The 19275-nt window shown below is 45.9% G+C and overlaps 2 protein-coding genes and 1 long non-coding RNA gene across 3 annotated transcripts in view; 2 read left to right on the forward strand and 1 right to left on the reverse strand.

Annotated features, from left to right (window-relative positions):
* The first annotated feature begins 3687 nt into the window (after window positions 1–3687).
* LOC137271939 (uncharacterized) lies at window positions 3688–4560 on the forward strand. Its single transcript, XM_067804320.1, has one exon. The coding sequence runs from the start codon at window positions 3688–3690 to the stop codon at window positions 4558–4560; it is 873 nt and encodes a 290-aa protein (XP_067660421.1).
* Window positions 4561–14893: 10333 nt separating this feature from the next.
* On the forward strand, window positions 14894–17253 carry LOC137271940 (uncharacterized). Its single transcript, XM_067804322.1, has 2 exons — window positions 14894–16138; window positions 16231–17253. Exons 1-2 carry the CDS (start codon window positions 14894–14896, stop codon window positions 17251–17253), a joined length of 2268 nt encoding a protein of 755 aa, XP_067660423.1.
* A 940-nt stretch (window positions 17254–18193) lies between these two features.
* Window positions 18194–19275, reverse strand: part of LOC137272777 (uncharacterized) — a 5166-nt gene continuing 4084 nt past the window's right edge. Inside the window, exon 4 of the long non-coding RNA XR_010956109.1 lies at window positions 18194–19275. This exon is cut by the window's right edge and continues 1259 nt beyond it. This is a non-coding gene — a long non-coding RNA (uncharacterized lncRNA).

A 19275-nucleotide genomic window follows, 5' to 3' on the forward strand; every position in this document is an offset into this window, starting at 1 on the left:
AACAGGCATGTTTGTTTAAGACGTAAAAGGAGCAGATAACTCTGAATGGAAGTGAACCAATCTTATATTTTCTGTTTTTGAGCTGGGCGTTTACCAACGGAAGTCAACTACTACCAACATACTGTCAATGCATCAATAGTTTTTCAATTCTACCATTGATTCATTGCTATCGGAGACTCGTCAATTGCAAACCATCAATGGTTCGATGCATCATTACAACCCTACTTATCAGTGTCTCTCGTAGCCTCGTTTACATCTTACTGTAAACAAAGTTCACTACATGTTTGTTGAATTTTCAGTCTGACATAATGCATCTTCTTCCATGACACAAAGAGTGAGTGCATCTCTATTTTTCAGATTGAATAGAATGGTAATTAAAATAACACGAAAAGGCGGGTTTCTGTACCCAGTCCCGCTGTACAAACTCGCTAGCGGTATGGACATGGTCAAGATAAAAGATTTGTGTGAACATCCTGTTGAGAACTCTGAAGGCTCGCTGGATTTCTTTTTCCGTAATATTTCTAGACTTTCACCAACACTACAGGATATGGACTTTGTCAATTACATCAAAACATTCCATATAATTGGTTTTACCGAGACATGTAGCAATGTCTCTGTTCTAGGATAAAAGACACATTTTGGATTATGTGTCTGTTTGTAAAGATGCAGACAGAGTCTCAGCATGTGGTAGACTCTCTGGAGGGATTGTTGTTATGATTATTTAAGTAAATACATAAAATGATCAAACGTTACAGAAAATACTATATTCATTCTTTTTGATAAGTCACCTTTTGGACTTGATCGAAATATAATTTATACATGTGTCTATATCCACCCAGAGGGCTCAACATGGTATGAAGAACTTAGCCCACAATGTAAAAATATAATCACGCTGTTTCAAGAGAAATTATTCGAGATATTGACTACTTTACCTAATGTGTATATACTATGAGGAGCAGATTTCAACTCTAGAACTGGTACTAAACCTGATTTTGTGGAAGATGATATAACTGGATACACTGAACATCAAGGTTATTCTATGTGGGACTTTGGGGATTTTGATTACTTAAATCTAGGCCGTTTTTAATCGGATAAAGTTGTAAATAGCTTTGGGAAGTATTTATTAGATTTAGGTGCTGTTTTAAATATTCATATGATGAATGGAAGCTGTGGTAATGACGAAGAGGTAGGTGAATACTTTTATAGGTGTGAGTGGTGCTAGTGTTATTAATTATCTTTTAGCTTCACCAGTATTATTTGAACATAAGTCAACACATATCCCTTTAACAATGAAATTACACACGACACGAATGATTAGGAGTGACTGTAACAATAACGTTATAAAACACAAAACTGAAAAAATCGTTCATCTTTGTCTGGGACAATAGAAAACTACGATAATTTGATAATTTAAGATAATTTACACTCCGATTCTGTAGAAGAATGGCTAGATAAATCCCTAGCTACGGCATTATCTGACATGGATACGAGTATTGTTTACATTACAGACGCTTTATGTTTAGCAGCCTCAGATATGAGAAGACAAACGGGGAAACCATTCAGAGGAAATTTAAATTATTGGCTTGATAGTGAATGTGAAAGTTTAAAGAAAGTCAGATGTAAATCATTAAATAACTTTCGAAAAAATAAGCATAGAAAATCTCTAGACGAATACCACAAAACTAGGAATAAGTACTCAGCAACGTGCCAGCAAAAAGAAAAGGATATTTTGAATCTAAACAAAAATGTTTGGAAGACAGCATCAATGACTCAAAGCAGTTTTGGTTGGAGTTAAAGAGTTTCAATCCTAAAAAGACTGAAAATTGTATACATACTGAGGAATGGTATAAATATTTTGAAAATCTTTTTGCCTCCCCAGATAAACGTTTCGACTCTTGCTATTCCCAAGGAGCTCCAGAAAGTAATTCTAGATGCACCCATAACTAGATGAGATACATTAAAGCATTCAACATCTGAAATGCAGTAAATCCCCTGGTATTGATGATACTATTTTTGATTTTTTTAAGAACTCAGGGGATATACTAATACCATATTTGGAAATGATATTCAATGTACTGTGGGCAGATGCTCTGGATGAAATAAACGAAGAGCAAGCGGGATTCAGAGAGAGATACTCGACAGTTGACAATATATTTATTCTCCAAACAATTGTACAAAAATATTTCAGTACTAAAGGTGGCAAATTCCGTGCTCTTTTTGTAGATTTCTAGAAAGCATTTGGTAAATAGAAATAAACTATGGAGTCTCTTACGAATGCATGGGTTGAATAGGAAAATTAATAACTCTTATGCAGTATTTATGAAAATATAAAGGTATGTGTAAGACATAATAACGATGTCTCAAAAACGTTCACCAGTCATTCAGGAGTAAGTCAGGGCTGAATCTTAAGTCCTTTTCTGTTTAGTTTCTTTATAAATTAATTATTACCTCAAATTCACGAAAATTGCAATCATGGCATCCAGCTACACCCCGATATTACGCAGCTGTTTTTGCTACTATTTGCAGATGATATCATATTATTTTCCCGTACTATTAGTGGCCTACAGGGAGAAATTGATGGATTAGAGAATTATTGCGACAATTGGAAACTAAGTGTAAATATGGATAAGACGAAAGTGGTAGTTTTTAAATATGGTGGCAAAATATCGGGTAAAGACAACTGCTTTCTTAAAGGAGAACTTTTCGAAATAACACCGTTCAATAAATATTTAGGTGTTTACGTCATGGAATAGACAAACTAAACAGGCAGCCTCACAAGCGCAGAAGGTTTTTTATCTGTATCTATGAACAGTTAAATGCTCTGGGAAATGTTGCATTTGAGCCGCTTATTAAAATATTTGATGTTTAATAAGCCCAATACTACTGTATTGATCTAGAGTCTGGGGCTTACAATATTTCGATGTAATAGAAAAAAAATCATATATATGTCTGTAAAAGATTTCTTGGCGTTAAGACAAGTACACCCAGTGTTATGGTTTACGGTGAATGTGGTAGATTCCCAACGCACATATCTTCTCAAGGTAAGGCTGTCAAATACTGGTTATGACTGTTAAACATGCCTGCACATAGATTTCCCAAAAAGTGTTACAATATGATGGTAGTTTATGACAATAATGGAGAAACTAATTGGGTAACGAATATTAAAGCATTGCTGTTTAAAACTAGCTTTGGTGACGCATGGTATGACCACGTTGTTAACTGCTACCCTGATTTTTATGAAGTCATTGACTCAAAGACTGGTTATGTACAAACATGATTTGAACCAATAACTCCATCAAATAAATCTATTTCTATCACAAACTATTTTAAGCATGAATTAATTTGGAGTGGTACCTCTCTGAGATAACAGATAGACGTTCCGAGTTACATTACCACGTTTTTTGATGCTTGACTCGACAGTCGGCGAGAGAGACACTATGCCAGCTATGCGATTTAAATAATGTCGATAATGAGTACGAAATAAAGTTGTTGTTTTTTTCTGGTAAGCAGTAAGCATATCGAGTCTCTGTACCTTGTCTGTTCACGCCTGCTTCGTTCCTGTTCCCGTCTGTTTTGTCTCTGTTCTCGTCTGCGTTGTTTTTGTTCCCGTCTGTCGTGTTTCTGTTCCTGCTTGCTTTGTTCCTGTTCCCGTCTATTGTGTTTTTACTCCCGTCTATGTTTCCTTCTATGGCGCCTCTGTTCCTGTCTGACGTCTCCCTGTACCCATCTGTTCTGTTCCTGACTGAGGTGTCCCTGTACCCATCTGCTCTGTTCCTGTCTGAGGTGTCCCTGTGCTCATCTGCCCTGTTCCTGTCTGAGGTGTCCCTGTACCCATCTGTTCTGTTCCCGTCTGAGGTGTCCCTGTATCCATCTGCTCTGTTCCTGTCTGAGGTGTCCCTGTATCCATCTGTTCTGTTCCTGTCTCAGGTGTCCTTGTACCCCTATGCCCTGTTTCTGTCTCAGGTGTCCCTTTACCCATCTGCCCTGTTCCCGTCTGAGGTGTCCCTGTGCCCATCTGCCCTGTTCCTGTCTCAGGTGTCCCTGTACCCATCTGTTCTGTTCCTGACTGAGGTGTCCCTGTATCCATCTGCTCTGTTCCTGACTGAGGAGTCCCTTTATCCATCTGCTCTGTTCCCGTCTGAGGTGTTCCTGTACCCATCTGCTCTTTTCCTGACTGAGGTGTTCCTGTACCCACCTGCTCTGTTCTCGTCTGAGGTGTCCCTGTACCCAACTGTTCTGATCCTGTCTCTGTACCAGTATGCTGTGTCTCCGGTCCCGTCTGTTGCGTCTCTGTTCCCGTCTGTTGTGTTTCTGCTGCTGCCTGTTCTGTCTCTCTTCCCGTCTGTTTTGTCTCTGTTCCTGTCTGTTGTGTCTGTATATCCGTCTGTTTTGTCTCTGTTCCTGTCTGTTGTGTCTGTATATCCGTCTGTTGTGTCTCGGTACTCGCCTGTCCTGGTCTCGTTTGTTGTAACCCTGTACCCGTTTCTTTTACACCTGTTCCTGTTTCTTGTGTTTCTGTATCATTGTACGGCGCCTCTGTTCTCGTGTATTCAGTTCTGACATCCTCTGTAGTTATTGCATCGTAACTGGGGGGACCTATTGTTCCTGTGTTTGGTAGGCGGTCATCCCGTGGAGTGTAACCTTCGTTAGTTGTGCCTGAATAAATGCATAGATAATTTCCGGTTATACGTATCATAGCATATTAATAACCACTGTCTTTTAGTAGACGCGTTTATTATGGCATTAAATTAAGCAATGTTCATCATCATTCTCTGTACAGTGTATCTTTCTCCGCTGTGTCGTTTTGCAAAGGAGCCTCAAGACAAACAGAGTCTTGAATGAATTTGGTCTAGAATCTAATCCAGGTCGGTCTCGATTTGTTGTAAGATTCGGAAATGCAAAATCATCAACTACCATGCCAACCCTTAGAAAATGATAATATCGCTTCTGCGTGAGAGTTGCCAACATTCTAATCCTACAATACCTGTGATAACTGTACGCCTGTTCGTTTGCAAGGAATTGCCGTTCGATTTCCGACATGATTTTCGCCAGTACCAACAGGCGATGGTGAGGATGCCTATCATGAAGCCGACGAGTAAACACCCTCCAATAACGACTCCAACGATTGTTTGAGAACTGGTATGAACAGAAAATGACGCATTAAATTTACACAAACAAACATTAATGGTTGGCACAGAAACTGTTTTTCATATCCAGCGTTTGATTTAGTGATACTTTCATTGATATTTTTAAAGGTAATTGTCTTTCCTTGAAGTGTTGAATTAGATAGAAAAACAAAACAAAACAATTTTGCAAGTCACACTAGCCATCGCCTGAATGTCAAGTGGCTACTTTGGAAATTCTGGGAGAAGTACACCAATGATTGATAGCATGAGTATCCTTGTGGTATGGTCAAGGTGACACACATTTCGCCAAGATAGTCCAACCGAGCCTGGTGTACAACCTGACCAACACGACGTAATGAGGTATAAGGAACAATGAACTACCACCCACCTTGAGCAGCAGTATCTGGTGGAACCATTGTCGCAGCATATGTCACCGCAAGTAATAATGGTCGTATTCCGTGCATCCGTAAAACAAGTTTCCAACGCGTACGCTTAAACAAAACTGATAACATGTTATATTATCATGATAAGAGCAACAAGAAGACATGGTCACCAATGTGCCCCGCCACAGTATTCTGTTCTAATTTTGACAACATTTTTTCTCAAAAACAGCGATACGTTAACTGCTATAAGTGAATCGTTTCCCCGGGGATTCCGTGCTCTAAGTCAAGAGACGCAGTCGCCATAACTGTGTAACAAACTGTAATGAGTGAGTGAGTTTAGTTTTACGCCTCACTCAGCAATATTCCAGTCATATGGCGGCGGTCTGTAAATAATGGAGTCTGGACCAGACAGCACAGTGATCAAAAGCATGAGCATCGATCTGCGCAAATGGGAACTCATGACATATGTCAGCGAGCCTGATCACCCGATCCCGTTAGTCGCCTCTTACGACAAGCATAGTCGGCTTTTATGGCAAGCATGTGTTGCTGAAGGCCTGGTCTACCCCCGACCTTCACGGGTCTGACAAACTGTAAGAAAGTTTCTGTTTTCTAACTCCCTGACGACATTCCTGTCCTGAAAACACATGCCTCGCTTTCCCTATCTATAGTGGTCTTAGGGAAAATCACTCCCCATCATCTCGAAAGGACAGACGGAGTTCAAACCTATACCCTCGTGGTGGGGGATTATATCACAAACAAAGACATACCATGACGCATGTAAATGTAACAGCCAAATCAAACCAACAAACCACTACTTACATTGTATTATGCTCATGAATAGGTAAGTGAGTTTGGTTTTACGCCACATTCATCAATATTCCAGCTATATGACAGAGCTCTGGAAATATTCGAGTCTGGACCAGTTAATCCAGTGATCAACAACATGAACATCGATCTGCGCAATGGGCATCCGATGACAGGTGTCAATCAAGTCAGCGTGCCTGACCAGTCAATCCCATTGGTCGTGTCATACGACATGCATAGTCGCCTTTTGTGGCAAGCACGGGTTGCTGAAGACCTATTCTGTCCCGGATCTTGACGGGTTGTTATGCTGATGTACACCTGACTTGATCTTATGAGCCCAAACCAGCAGTGTATTATATAGGTAGCGTATTTATACTCACATCGACTCCCCACTGTCAGCAAAAATACTCCTATTGTCAAATCACTCATGGTCACCAACACAAGTGAAAACATGCATTACATTTGCATTGCATAATACAGCACCACTTGTGTGTAAATGAAACGGAGCAAACTTTCTCAACAATAATAACGACAGCTGCGATGATTGATCTACACATTTTGCTGTTCGGAACAGCTTCTATTGCTTCAGCTGATACATAAATAGGCTACAGAGGCACGAACATAATTATTTTCGGTTATCCGGCGTATACAAATTCAATGTCTTAAGAGTATGTATGGGTAAGACCAGGAGGGTCCCGTGTTTAACCGCCGAAATGCTCACTTACACCAGAGGCCCGTAGCGCCGGGGGGATTTAACTCATCATTTCAGCCATAAAACAGAGGGTACGAGTGGTCTAACCTATTTAAACCGTGGTCAACTTTAGATAATCTTAACTTCCCTGATTATTCAGTAAATTTAAGTTAAAAGAGCGATCTAAATTTTATTCCCCATCATAGTCACTGACGTATGACGCAAATGGGGTTCTGCAGCATAGAGAATATGACAAGTCTTCTTATATGCGAGCGAAAGGTTGGCAACGTTCTCTCCTCGCTTCGGATCGGATCGCTTTCATCTCAAAATAAAATATCGCCACCATCAAAGGTACACATTTCCTCACTTGATTGTGCTCTCATATTTCCTATCTCATGTTTAATGATTACTCACGTGAAACTGAAAAGAAATACCTCTGCGAATGAAGCAGAGGAGATAACTCTAAGTGTTCCATGTGGAATAATACCTTCCTGTTCCTTCACTCCTTTGAACCGGAAGCTGGAAGGGGGGTGAAGGCGAAGAACGGACTGATTTACCACGAGTTGCACTTCAAATGTTGAATAAAAAATATTTCACGTGAGTAATTGTTCAGCATGGGGTTGGAAATGTGAGAGCACAACCAAGTGAAGAAATAGGTGTATACTTTTGATGGTAGCGATATTTTTTATTTTGACATGAAAAATATTTTTCGAACTGAAGCGAGGAAAGTACGTTGCCAACCTTTGCTCGCTTTGCTCGCATGTAAGAAGACTGGTTAAATTCTCTACGCTGAGCAACCCATTTGCGCTACAGTTTGCCTGTGGTTAAACCCCGGTTTTAAACCATGTTTATAAACCTAATTCTGATCACTGCCTTTAATGGTCATTATCTTTTCTACTTGCACCAATACCCGGTAAGAGGTTTTACTCCCAATGTAAAACCTGGGAATAGGTTTAACTAGATTTAAGTAAAACCTATTCCCAGGTTTTACTAGGAGTAAACCCTCGTCCCGAAAGTACCGGTTTGGAGCGATCAGCCACCGAAATCTGCATTCACAGGAAAGGAAAAACAAAAACTCTGATAACAGTGTTTTAATTGAAATTGAACGTCATTGTAACACTTCCGTGAGCGACAGTTTGTGTTGTACCGGAATCTCCCTCTGAAGTAGGAACCGACACTGTCGCAGACGTCTGAGTTTTCTTTGGAGCTGAACATGAGAGAACATCTGACGCCATTGCTTGTTGTTGATCACTGGTTCTCTTGTAAACCCTCACTGCCTCGCTTTTGTGACCTACAATAAAAGAATTCATCTTGATAAGTCATTTCAAATTGTACATAACCGTTTGAAAAGCAATTTATATGATATTGTAATCGCTTTGCTTGGGGCCATCATTGGGATTCGAACCCGGATCTTGGCATGTTAACCATAACACATGTTGACATCACAAGTTCTAGCATTTAAAATCGCCAAATTGCAATTTGGCCCAGTCACTTCAAGTTTCATTCGTGTTTTGCAGATATTCATTGAGTTACATACCAGTTTGTTCACAAATCTGTTGCTCGCTTATGTTTGCCTCGTAGAGACGGGTAGCAGCAGTGCATCTGAGCGAGTGGTTCGTTTTCCTTCCTTCAATTCCGGCTTCAGCACATATTCTCTTCACCGTTGTCTGGATTGTGTTGTGGCCCATGGGCGACTCTAGGTACCATTTTCCATCCTTAGGTTTCTTCATCGGGGTGAAGTAAAACGCATTTGCTCGAGTTGAAGATGGTAGGCTGGAAAGTTAAATTGTGTTGACATAGAATCAATTAAGTATGAAATGTTTGCATTTGTCATTTATATGCCCCTAAACCAATGCGTGCAATCATCATCAGGGAGTAAAATTATAAGACAATTTACATGCAGTATGGGTCAAGTCACCCGCATGATGTGATTAAATGAGTGGTATATCTAAAGAATGTATAACATGTATCAGAAATGTATCAGAAAACATCTAATACATACCAAAGTGACTTGTACTTCATGAAAAGGCGCACATAACATCGTTCCGGGTTCTTGGTATTTTCATACGCTCGCACCTTTTTCTTCTGCAGTTTCCTGTCTTTCACTCCCCCGGCATTTGTCTTAGAGACGTCTTCCACATACTGCAGGTACCTGCGGCCGTTCTGGTCTGTATGTGGGCCTGTAATCTGAGGTTGTTGGTGTAGTCTTAAACTCCGATGTTCCTTTCCACCTCTCAAGGCGAAGTTAAGTCCTGGAAAATAAAATTCCGTACACAATTATATAATGTTTATCTATTTTGGTCTTAACACGGGATTCAAAATATCCATCCAAACTTTGTTTGGTTTGGTTTGCCTCAAAGTGAAGTCGGGCATTTTGTTCCAGTTAATCACATTTATTTTCGATGTGAAGGTTTGATTGTAAATGCCAAAATTGCTAATATCCGACTTTTCGACAGGGAAATCAAATGCAAAATGCAACTCACCAGTTAAGTAGAGGACTGTGTCCAGGAGTTTTTGCGGCGTGCCTTCTCCAAGAGCCCCCTTCTCCCACAGAGTGTTCTCCTCGTCTCGAGTTATCACCTCTGTAGGTTTTCTCACGTCTGCTCCAAGACCAGCTGTGGACCTCTCACGCATGCATGCGTCCAGTGCCTGTCTGCTGTCCTGGAACTCTTCGCCTTCCATCAGATTGTAAGGAGATTTGTTAGCTTTCAAGTGTGACGCTATTGCCGTGAATAGCCCATACACAGTAACAGCTGGGTAGCAAGTCCCGTCCACTTTCCTCGCCTCGAATAGGAAATACTTTAGGGCTGTATTTATATCTTTAGCAGTCATATCCAGCAAGTCTTCAGTCAAGACGGACGACGACAGCGCGATGTTTGCATCCATTGACCTCGTCCGACGCTCTTCTTGCCATCGCCTGAATACTCCTTTCGCCCAATCATTTTTGTACCTTGTCGTTCTTGGAACACATCGAGATAATTTCCTTTCAATATCTTCCTCAGTCAAAGGTGCCGCGAAACGGAACAGAAAATCATCATCATCATCATCAGCAGCAGCAGCAGCAGCAGCAGCATTGTCATCATCTTTCTTAAACTGCGACTGTGTTAAAAACATTTCGTCTTCGCTCTGGTTTGCCATGGTTAGCAATGAGCGGATTCAAGTAACCACGTGGTATATAACTGACTCACTCACAAAAAACACGTGCACTGCGTGAAAATCCCGTGCGTTTTCTAACTTGTGCATTAGAGTTGCGACATTGCTGTCATTCCGAATGTTCGCGGTATAGTGAGGTCCTAATTCCTTATAACGCAATATTTAAAATGACGGTTTATAAGCAAGAGAAAAAACTTCGGAGGCGTTTTTTCTCCTATACTTAAAAGTACCTAGTACAAGCGTGCTATGACCCATTATAACATCAGCAAAGGTTCGCTATAGTCTCGTCTTAGCCTTGCATACCAATGGTTTATAGGTTAGGAATGAAGGTGGCCGTCGATATACTGGCCATTGCCAATTCATCATTTTGATTTACAGCATAGCGAAAAGTAGTACGATATTTTGCTTTCGTAACTAACAATGAAATAAATGTTTTCATATATTTACGCTTTAAAGTTTAGTTTCCCTTGATGAAAATGTTTGTTTTGCTGATCGGTGACGTTGATCACTAGACTCCATTATTTACAGACGGCTGGAACACTGGTATGTGCGGAGTTAAACAAGAAACACAAAGATGACAAAGGACTCGCTACTATTTATGTACGGACAAAGCCTTGTAGCTTGTGTCATATCAAAAGGGTTGAGTGCTGAGATTATGCAGTCTTGTATGGTGGAGTAGGCTAGTGGGTAAATCGTTCTTCACGCCGAAGACCTTGGTTCTATTCCTCACGTGGTTGTATGTGAAGCCCCATTCTGATGTCCTCCACCATGACACTACATTCAAAGCGTAAAACTAAATTCACTCGCTCACATGGTGACATTTTCCGGCTATGACATGTAAGAAATATAAACATTACTACTCCCTCTCTTCTGTTTAGATAACACCACGAGATATGTGTATATAATAAATATCCCAGTGAGTGTTCTATATCTGCAGTCTATTAATGTCACCATCGGGTTTACAGACTAATATACTCACAAGCAGGCCAGCAGCATTATTATTGATTCATCCCTGACGTAAACATTCAGACCGAATCAATGTACTCACACTTAAATATCTTACATAACAGTATTCTTATTCTGACATATGACTAGGAATAATGATTTCAATGTGCATGTGTTACATATCTGAATGTGATATTGATCGAAACATCACTGAGCACTGAAGTAAGAAAACAGCATGTACGATCGAGTAAATTATCAACCCGTATTTTTATGTAAGTTGACCAATAAATACGGTCAATGAACTGCTCCACTAATTATATTGCTTTTTGAAAAGTCCAAATTAAATGCTTGTGTTTTTGTAACACTGACACCAGTGTTTGTATTCGGATTCAATAAGAGACATCGGTCACATTTGCGTGTCGAACAAGGACCAAATAGATATGGCCTGGTCGGAATGCACAGTACAACGTTAATTACAACTTTATGCTGAAGCATTCAACATATGATATACATATTCATAGAGGCGACATATATTTCCTCTCATTACCTGACAGAACGGAATTGATTAATTTGACGATTAACCAAATGTAGACACTGAAAACATGTATTTTTTACATACTTATCAGGTAAGAAAGCCAACAATGCCCACGTGAGTGGCGCTTACTCAATTTCTCTCATAACACAGTCTACAAAAAGTAGAGACGCGAGGTCAACATACGGGCGGTAGGTCACCCAGGTCACGAGATGACCTGGACACGTCATTCCCTTACTAGAGACGAGCGAGTCAAGACGTGTTGCTTGGCCGCTCTACTGGATTCTAGTTAAGTGTGTGCTTTGTTTATTGCATTTTTCTATATTTCTCTCTCTCTCTCTCTCTCTCTCTCTCTACTATCATCATTCTAGTCGCTTTTAGGTGTTTTTCGTTATCTGCGACTAGCTGATTTTTTCTTTCTTGCCAGCAGTTTGTGGGTCGTCGGCCGTCGTCCCACTTGCACGTGCTTCACGGGTGTCCCGATTGTGTCTCGGTTCACGCTTGTGTGGCTCGTGCACTCGGACCCTTGTCGGGTTTCCGCGTTACTCGCTGGCGGATAGGCGGATTGGCGGATAAGCGGACCTTTCGTTAGGGGTTCCTTAACTATCGTTCACCTGCGCCTTTGTGCGCAGTAGCGGAGGTCAGGCGGACCCTCCGCCTAGGCGGACCCTTCGCTAGGAGATTCTTCTGTCGTTCCCCTCAACCCCTGTGTGGTGTAGAGGAGCATTGGCGGACCTTTCGCCTTGACGGAGAGGCGGAGGACAGGCGAACCTTCCGCCTGGTCGGACCTTTCGCTTGTGACGTGCCTATCCTCCTCGGATAGGAGTTTACTCTGCCGTCACCCCTCGGCAGCGTACCCTGTCGTGCGTTCCACCATGGTATTCGCCTCCTTCTGCACTCAGTGCGGCACTAGGAAGTCGGCTAAGTGGGATCCTCACACATTGTGTAGGCTTTGCAAGAGTCCCTGCGCTGCGGATAACACTTGTGCAGAGTGTGAGGTCCTCTCTGAGCGGGACTTTCGTCAGTACCTGGCAGTACTTAGGAAGAGCGAGAGGGAGTCTCATCGGAAGAAGGCAGCGCCTTCCGCAGGTTCGCCAGTGTCTTCGGCGTCATCTAGACGATCGGTGCCTCGCTCTCCCATCCGCCCTCCTTCTCCCTCCGCATCAGAGGAGTTAGTTATTCACGAGGAGGCGGAGGAGTTCGACTCTCAGTCAGGAATGGAGTCGGACCCCATCAGGACTATGCCAGAGGGGAGCGATACTCGCTCCCGTTCCGTCTCTCCCTCTCGGCCCCTCCTGAGGGAGGACGTAGCCGTATCACCGGAGGGGAGGAAGGAGAAGAAGAGAAGGAAGGAGAAAAAAGCGAAGAAGTCTCGTAACAGGGAGCAGGTTCGCTCAGAGAGGCTTCTCCTTTCCGTTAAAGGGTTAGTGGAGTCCATTCTTGATCAACGCCTTGGTCCGCCCACATCGGCTCATTCTGCGGAACCCTCCTCTCCGCTCCGCCTCCGGAGGCGGACGCCTGTTCACTCCCCGAGGCGCTCTCCTTCTCCCAGGTCCTCCCCCTCTAGGGAGTTCATTAACACAAGAGACCCTCCACTTATTCCTATCCTCCCGGAGGAGGTGGGGGATGACAGCGACCCTGTCCTCCCAGAGCCTAACCCTCCAGTCTCTGACTCTGCGTCTAGACTGGAGGCAATTGCGGAATACACCGGTGTGGTGTTGGCGGAGGTGGACGATCAACCTTCTGCCGCTTCTAGGGCGAGAGGCGACTGTGTTCTCTCCCCTCGGAAAGTCCTCCCTCCGCACCGCTTCCTTGAAGCAGCCGCTAAGGAACTGAAGGAGGCTGTTGCCACCGCCGGACCAGGTCGTCTTACCCCTCAGCTCCTCCTCTCAGACAAACAGAGAATCAGGCTTCCAGTGGCGAACTCGCCCATTCCTTTAGATCCTCCCTCCTTGGATCCCGATATCTCTCGTGTTGCTTCTGCTGGGGTACCCCACAAGGTGTCGGACAATCACCTTATCCATTTGGACAAGGAGGCCAGATCCATTGTGGGGCTGAGCAACTATGTTTCTCACGCCTGCCAAGCTATGGCCACTTTCGCCAAGGAGGCAGGGATGGAACAGGGTGAGGAACCTCTGTATAGGGCATTTGGAGCGGTAGCTGGCGGAGTGGCACAAGTCACCCTGTCGGCTGCTAGGATTTCAGCTGCCATTACCAACCTCAGGCGGGAAGGCTTCCTGGGGCGCACTAATCTCCCTCCGTCACGCCTCAGTGTCGGCAGACACCTTGTTCGCGGAAGCTCAGAATCCCAGAAGCTCTCCGCACTCGCCATGAGATCCAGCAGCAGGACCTAACCAATCAGATCATGACGGGTGGCGGACCCTCAGCAGGCTCCACCCCCCCCAAGCGTCAGGGAGGTCCTCCAGGAGACCAATCCACTCCTAGGAAGCGGACAGGGAAGGTGGACTTTCGGTTCGGAGGTCGTGGCCGAGGGCCCACGAACCAGTCCAACCAGCCCAGCCAGGCTAACCAGGGATTCCAAACCCCCAGCAAGGGCACTCCGCGGAAGCGGAACAAGGGCAAGTGGACGTCCAAGAAGAAGTGACTCTTGGTGCCCGCCAATCCTTCCGCCACCTATCATTCCTCCATTCGACGGACCCGTTGGCGGCCGCTTGAGCCTCTTTGTCCCAAACTGGCGTCAGTTAGGACTAGACCCATTCGTGTGTCGGATCCTGGAGCGTGGCTTCCGCATCCCGATCTCCTCTCCGCCCCCTCTAACCTGCTCTCTGGTGGAACGTCCGATGGACTCGGTCAGGTTCCAACTCACCTTAGAGCAGGTGGAGTCTCTAGTCTCCAAGGGGGCAGTTCAGGAAATCCCCCTCCAGGATCTGACTCCCGGGTTCTATTCCCCCGTTTTTGTCAGGCCCAAACGCAACTCGGGGAAATGGCGGCTGATTCACGACTTGAAGGAGTTCAACTCCTCCTACCTCGAACAGCCGCCATATTTTCGACTCTTGACTGTTCCATCAGCCATGCGGTTACTGGAGCCCTCGGACTACATGGTGTCCCTCGACCTCCAGGATGCGTACCTGCACATCCCCATTCACTTGGCGGATCGCAGGTACCTCCGTTTCGTCCTGGGGGCAGGCACTTTCAGTGGAATGTCCTCCCGTTCGGGATTTCCTCTGCCCCATGGCTGTTCACTCGTGTGACCCAAACCATCGTCCAGTTCCTCCATGAACTCCAGGTCCAATTCCTTATGTACCTGGACGATGGGTTCGCTCACAACCCTTCGCCCTCCATTCTCGAGGCGCAACGGGACCTCGTCATCCACCTCCTTCGACGCCTAGGGTGGCTAGTGAACCTGGAGAAGTCGGACCTGGTACCAACCACCTCTCTCCAATACCTAGGTGCCATACTGGATACAGTAGCCTTCAAGGCTTTTGTACCCAAGGAGCGGATGACCAGGCTAGTGCCCCTGATGACTCGGGCACTATCAGAGCCCCTGTCCCTCAGGCAGTGGCAGCAGATATTGGGCCTCCTGACGTCAGCCCAGGACCTAACCATAAGGGGGAGGCTGATGCTCCGACCTCTTCAGGTGTTCCTCAACGAGCACGTCAGGGAGACCCACTGTCTTCACCCAATAAGTCTCCCACCTCACCTCAGACACTTCCTCACCTGGTGGCAAGTGGACGACAACGTCCTCAAAGGAGTTCCCCTAAGGACACCTCTCCCGACCAGTCCCCTTTTCGTGGACGCCTCCACCCAAGGATGGGGCGCTCACTTGGGGTCGGACCAGACGGCAGGTACCTGGTCGGCAGCCCAGCAGGACCGGCACATCAATGTGCTGGAGTTGGACGCCGTACGACTTGCCATCCTCCATTGGTCCGTTCCCCTCAGGCACCAGACCTTACTGGTCCACACGGACAGCTCAGTCGCAGCCTGGACGATCAACCGTCAAGGCTCCACCAGAGCCACTCCTCTCCTAGACCTGACCCTCCGCCTGTTCGAACTGGTAGACAGGCTCTGCCTGAGCATCCGTGCACTTCACATTCCAGGAGCCAAGAACGTCCTGGCAGATGTTCTCTCCCGGCCGGACGCGCCTCCTTCGACAGAGTGGCAACTGAACCCGCGGACGTTTCAGTCCCTCTGTCTCCAGTTCGGCAGGCCCATGTTGGATCTGTTTCCCACCAGGCTGAACTGCCAGCTCCCGATCTATGTATCCCCCGTGCCGGACCCAGCGGCCTGGGCCGTCGATGCACTGTCGTTAGAGTGGGAAGGGATGGACGCTTATGCCTTCCCTCCCCCAGCGGTTCTAGCACAGGTAGTGGCCAAGCTTCAGACCACCAAGTCCATCAGACTGCTTCTGGTGGCTCCCATGTGGCCTGCCCGGCCCTGGTTCGTTCCCCTTCGCAGACTCTGTCTGCAGGATCCCGTTCAGATCCCTCACCGGAGGGACCTTCTCATAAGCAAGCCAAGCGGCCGTGTTCACGAAAACCCTCAGGTATTCGATCTGCACGTTTGGCTTGTATTCAAAGAGGGCTCAGGAACAGTGGATATTCCAAGCGAGTAGCCTCGGCCTTGGCTTCCTCACAGAGGAAAACCACGCAGAAGCTCTACGACTTCCAGTGGGGTTCCTTTTCCTCCTTCTGTGAAGACAACGGCGTGGAGTCCGGTTCTGCCACTCTTCCCCAGATAGCTGATTATCTGGTTCACTTGCGCAACGTTCGAGGGCTGAAGGCCTCCTCCATTAACACCAATCTGGCGGCCATCATGTCCGTTATAAGGAAGAGGTCGCCGGGACTGGACATTTCTGTACTGAGGGAGCTCATCAAGTCTTTCCGACAGGCGGAGGGTCGGCGCAAGCCGAGGGCTCCTGAGTGGGATCTGGCAGTGGTCCTTGACCACCTCAAGTCAGATTTTTATGAGCCTCTGGAAGAGGCTCCCCTCCTCCGCGTCACGGTGAAGACCACCTTTCTAGTGGCCATGGCCTCGGCGGCCCGAATATCGGAGCTTCACGCTCTTCAGGCGGATCTCCTGAGATTTGAGGCCACGGATGGAGGATCTGCGTCCTTGGGCCTCGCCCCCGACTTCGTTTGCAAGAACCAACAGGCAGACGAACTGGGACGTACCTTCCACATCCCTTTCTTAGGGCCGTTGGTAGACCCGACGGAGGAGGGAGCACTCTCTCTCTGCCCTGTCAGGGCTCTCCGAGTGTATACCGACCGTACCCGCTCCCTTAGGCAGGGGCGGCGGAGGCTCTTCCTCCCTCACTCCCAGAGGAGCAAAAGGGAGATTGATCGGAGAGCTCTTGGGGTATACCTTCGGTCGGCCATCATAGAGGCCTACAAAGGCCAGGACAGACCTCTTCCGACTCGAACCAACCCACACGAGATCAGGGCCGTCTCGGCCACCATGGCTTATCACCGCAACATTGCGGTGGCGGACATCATGGCGGGCTGCTTCTGGAAGTCTGGCTTGGTGTTCGCCAACCACTATTTACGAACCCTCTCCAACGAGGATCTGGCGGGCATTTCAAGGCTAGGACCCCAGGTCTTTGCCCAGCAAAGAACGGGGGGTCCTTACCCTTTAATTCGGCGCGGGGCTGCTCCTCTTTAGGTGGCCTACACTCCCCCGCCTCTCGTATGGTGCCAAGCTGGGGACCTCAGCTACACACCCTTTTTGCCTCAAATAAACTTTTCTGTTGCTTCTCTCCACTCCTTCAGTGTTGAGCTGTCTTTTCTCGTGTTGGGTTTCCCTTCCGGGGTTGTCGGCCGATCCCTCCTCCTTATCGGAGATGTCCGGACAGCGGTTGGTGTCCTACCCGCCCTATAGTGCGGAGGCGGATGCCGGTGGATCGCTCTCCTCAGGGTTTCTTGGTTCCTCTTTACGTAGAGACGCACGGGAGAGGTCTCGCGTCCACGCTCTCAGCCCTCCGCCTCTGTGCCATTCTGGGCATTGTTGGCTTTCTTACCTGATAAGTATGTAAAAAATATAACATTTTTGATTAAATGTCATTTTTTATACTTACCTGGTAGAAAGCCAACAGTCGGGAGTTCCCGCCCAGCCTCCCCTCCTGAGGGTTTTGTTGTCTGCCTCGCTGGGTAAGGGAATGACGTGTCCAGGTCATCTCGTGACCTGGGTGACCTACCGCCCGTATGTTGACCTCGCGTCTCTACTTTTTGTAGACTGTGTTATGAGAGAAATTGAGTAAGCGCCACTCACGTGGGCATTGTTGGCTTTCTACCAGGTAAGTATAAAAAATGACATTTAATCAAAAATGTTATATTTTCTGACATAGTTTTGGATACCACCAAAACCCAGTAAGACAAAATATATGCGGCAAAACTAGTCGCTCACTTCAGTATTTGATTCATATATTCCTTTGTCATATTTCAGTCGGGACGGTCGGGTAGCAAGGTGGTTAAATCGTTCGCTCGTCTCGCTCAAGACCCAGGTTCGAATCCCCACATGGGTAGAATGTGTAAAGCCCATTTCTGGTGTTCCCCCGCCGTGATGTTGCTGAAATATTGCTAAAGGCGTAAAACCAAACTCAGTCTGCCAGTCATGTTTTATTCAAATGAATCATATTGTAAAACAACATGTCTTCAATGGCACAAAATACAACTGTGTATGTACTAACATGTTTTATATAATCAGAATAAAGGTGTAATCTTCTGTTATCGATTGCAGGATGGCGTGATATCAACAAATATACACATGAGCATTGATTAAGCACAACCAAAAAATAATTGTCGATTGTAACAAAAACAGTGAAGTCAACCAGTTACACCTAAATACACATACAGTTAGCATGAAATTCACGTGCTGACCCAAATGCATGCTTTTCATGCTAAAGTTCTGTCATGGTACAAGCGACTGAGGGGTATGAAAAGGTGAAATTCTCATTGCATTGAACTTTCTTTGGACGTGTCGAGGCTTAGGCTTCCTGAAAATATCAGATGGCAGATTATTGGTATGCATGAAGCTGGTTTGTCCTGTCTCAGCAATGGGTCCAGATTGAATATCAATCACACTGTCATTAGTTGCCTTGTAAGGAAACATGCGGCCACTGGTTACATCAAGGAACGTCCACGATCAGGAAGGCCGAGAAAGACGGCTCTCCGTGATGACTGCCCTAGTTTGCTTAGTGAGACGCAGGCCCATGACCGATGTCAAAGATCTCAGAGAACAGAGTCGTCTCTCAACAAGCACGATCCGAAGGAGGTTCAGGTCCGTTGGACCCTGTGCACGTGGTCCAATCAGATGTCCCTTACTCACTGACAAGGCTCAACGTTTGGCGTGTTGTAATCATCGGCAAAACCACAATCTGAGGACACGACGCTGGATCCATTGGTCCGATGAAAGCCGTTGTCTTCTTCGTGTTACTGATGCTTGAGTTTGGAGAAGGAGTAATGAAGCTTGTCAACTGCGGATGATCCATGCAGCTGAACCCTTTGTCTGTGGCTCTGTAATGGTGTGGGGATGTATCTCCTGTGACTGTAAGCTGAATCTTATCACCATTCAAGGGACACTCAATGGTCAGAGATACCACCAGGAAGTACTGGAGGCTGCTGTTGTCCCGCATTTTGATAACCACACCCACGCCAGTCGGCCAGTATCTATGGACGATAATGCTAG

The sequence above is a fragment of the Haliotis asinina genome, chromosome 2 (assembly GCF_037392515.1).
Source record: "Haliotis asinina isolate JCU_RB_2024 chromosome 2, JCU_Hal_asi_v2, whole genome shotgun sequence".
NCBI lineage: Eukaryota > Metazoa > Mollusca > Gastropoda > Lepetellida > Haliotidae > Haliotis > Haliotis asinina.

Bases quoted from the DNA above. Each gene is read 5' to 3' on its own strand.
- LOC137271940 (XM_067804322.1), top strand. From the start codon at position 14,894: ATGTACCTGGACGATGGGTTCGCTCACAACCCTTCGCCCTCCATTCTC. The intron at 16,139-16,230 runs GTATTCGATCTG...GCTTCCTCACAG, and splicing joins GTGTTCACGAAAACCCTCAG to AGGAAAACCACGCAGAAGCT.
- LOC137271939 (XM_067804320.1), top strand. From the start codon at position 3,688: ATGGCGCCTCTGTTCCTGTCTGACGTCTCCCTGTACCCATCTGTTCTG.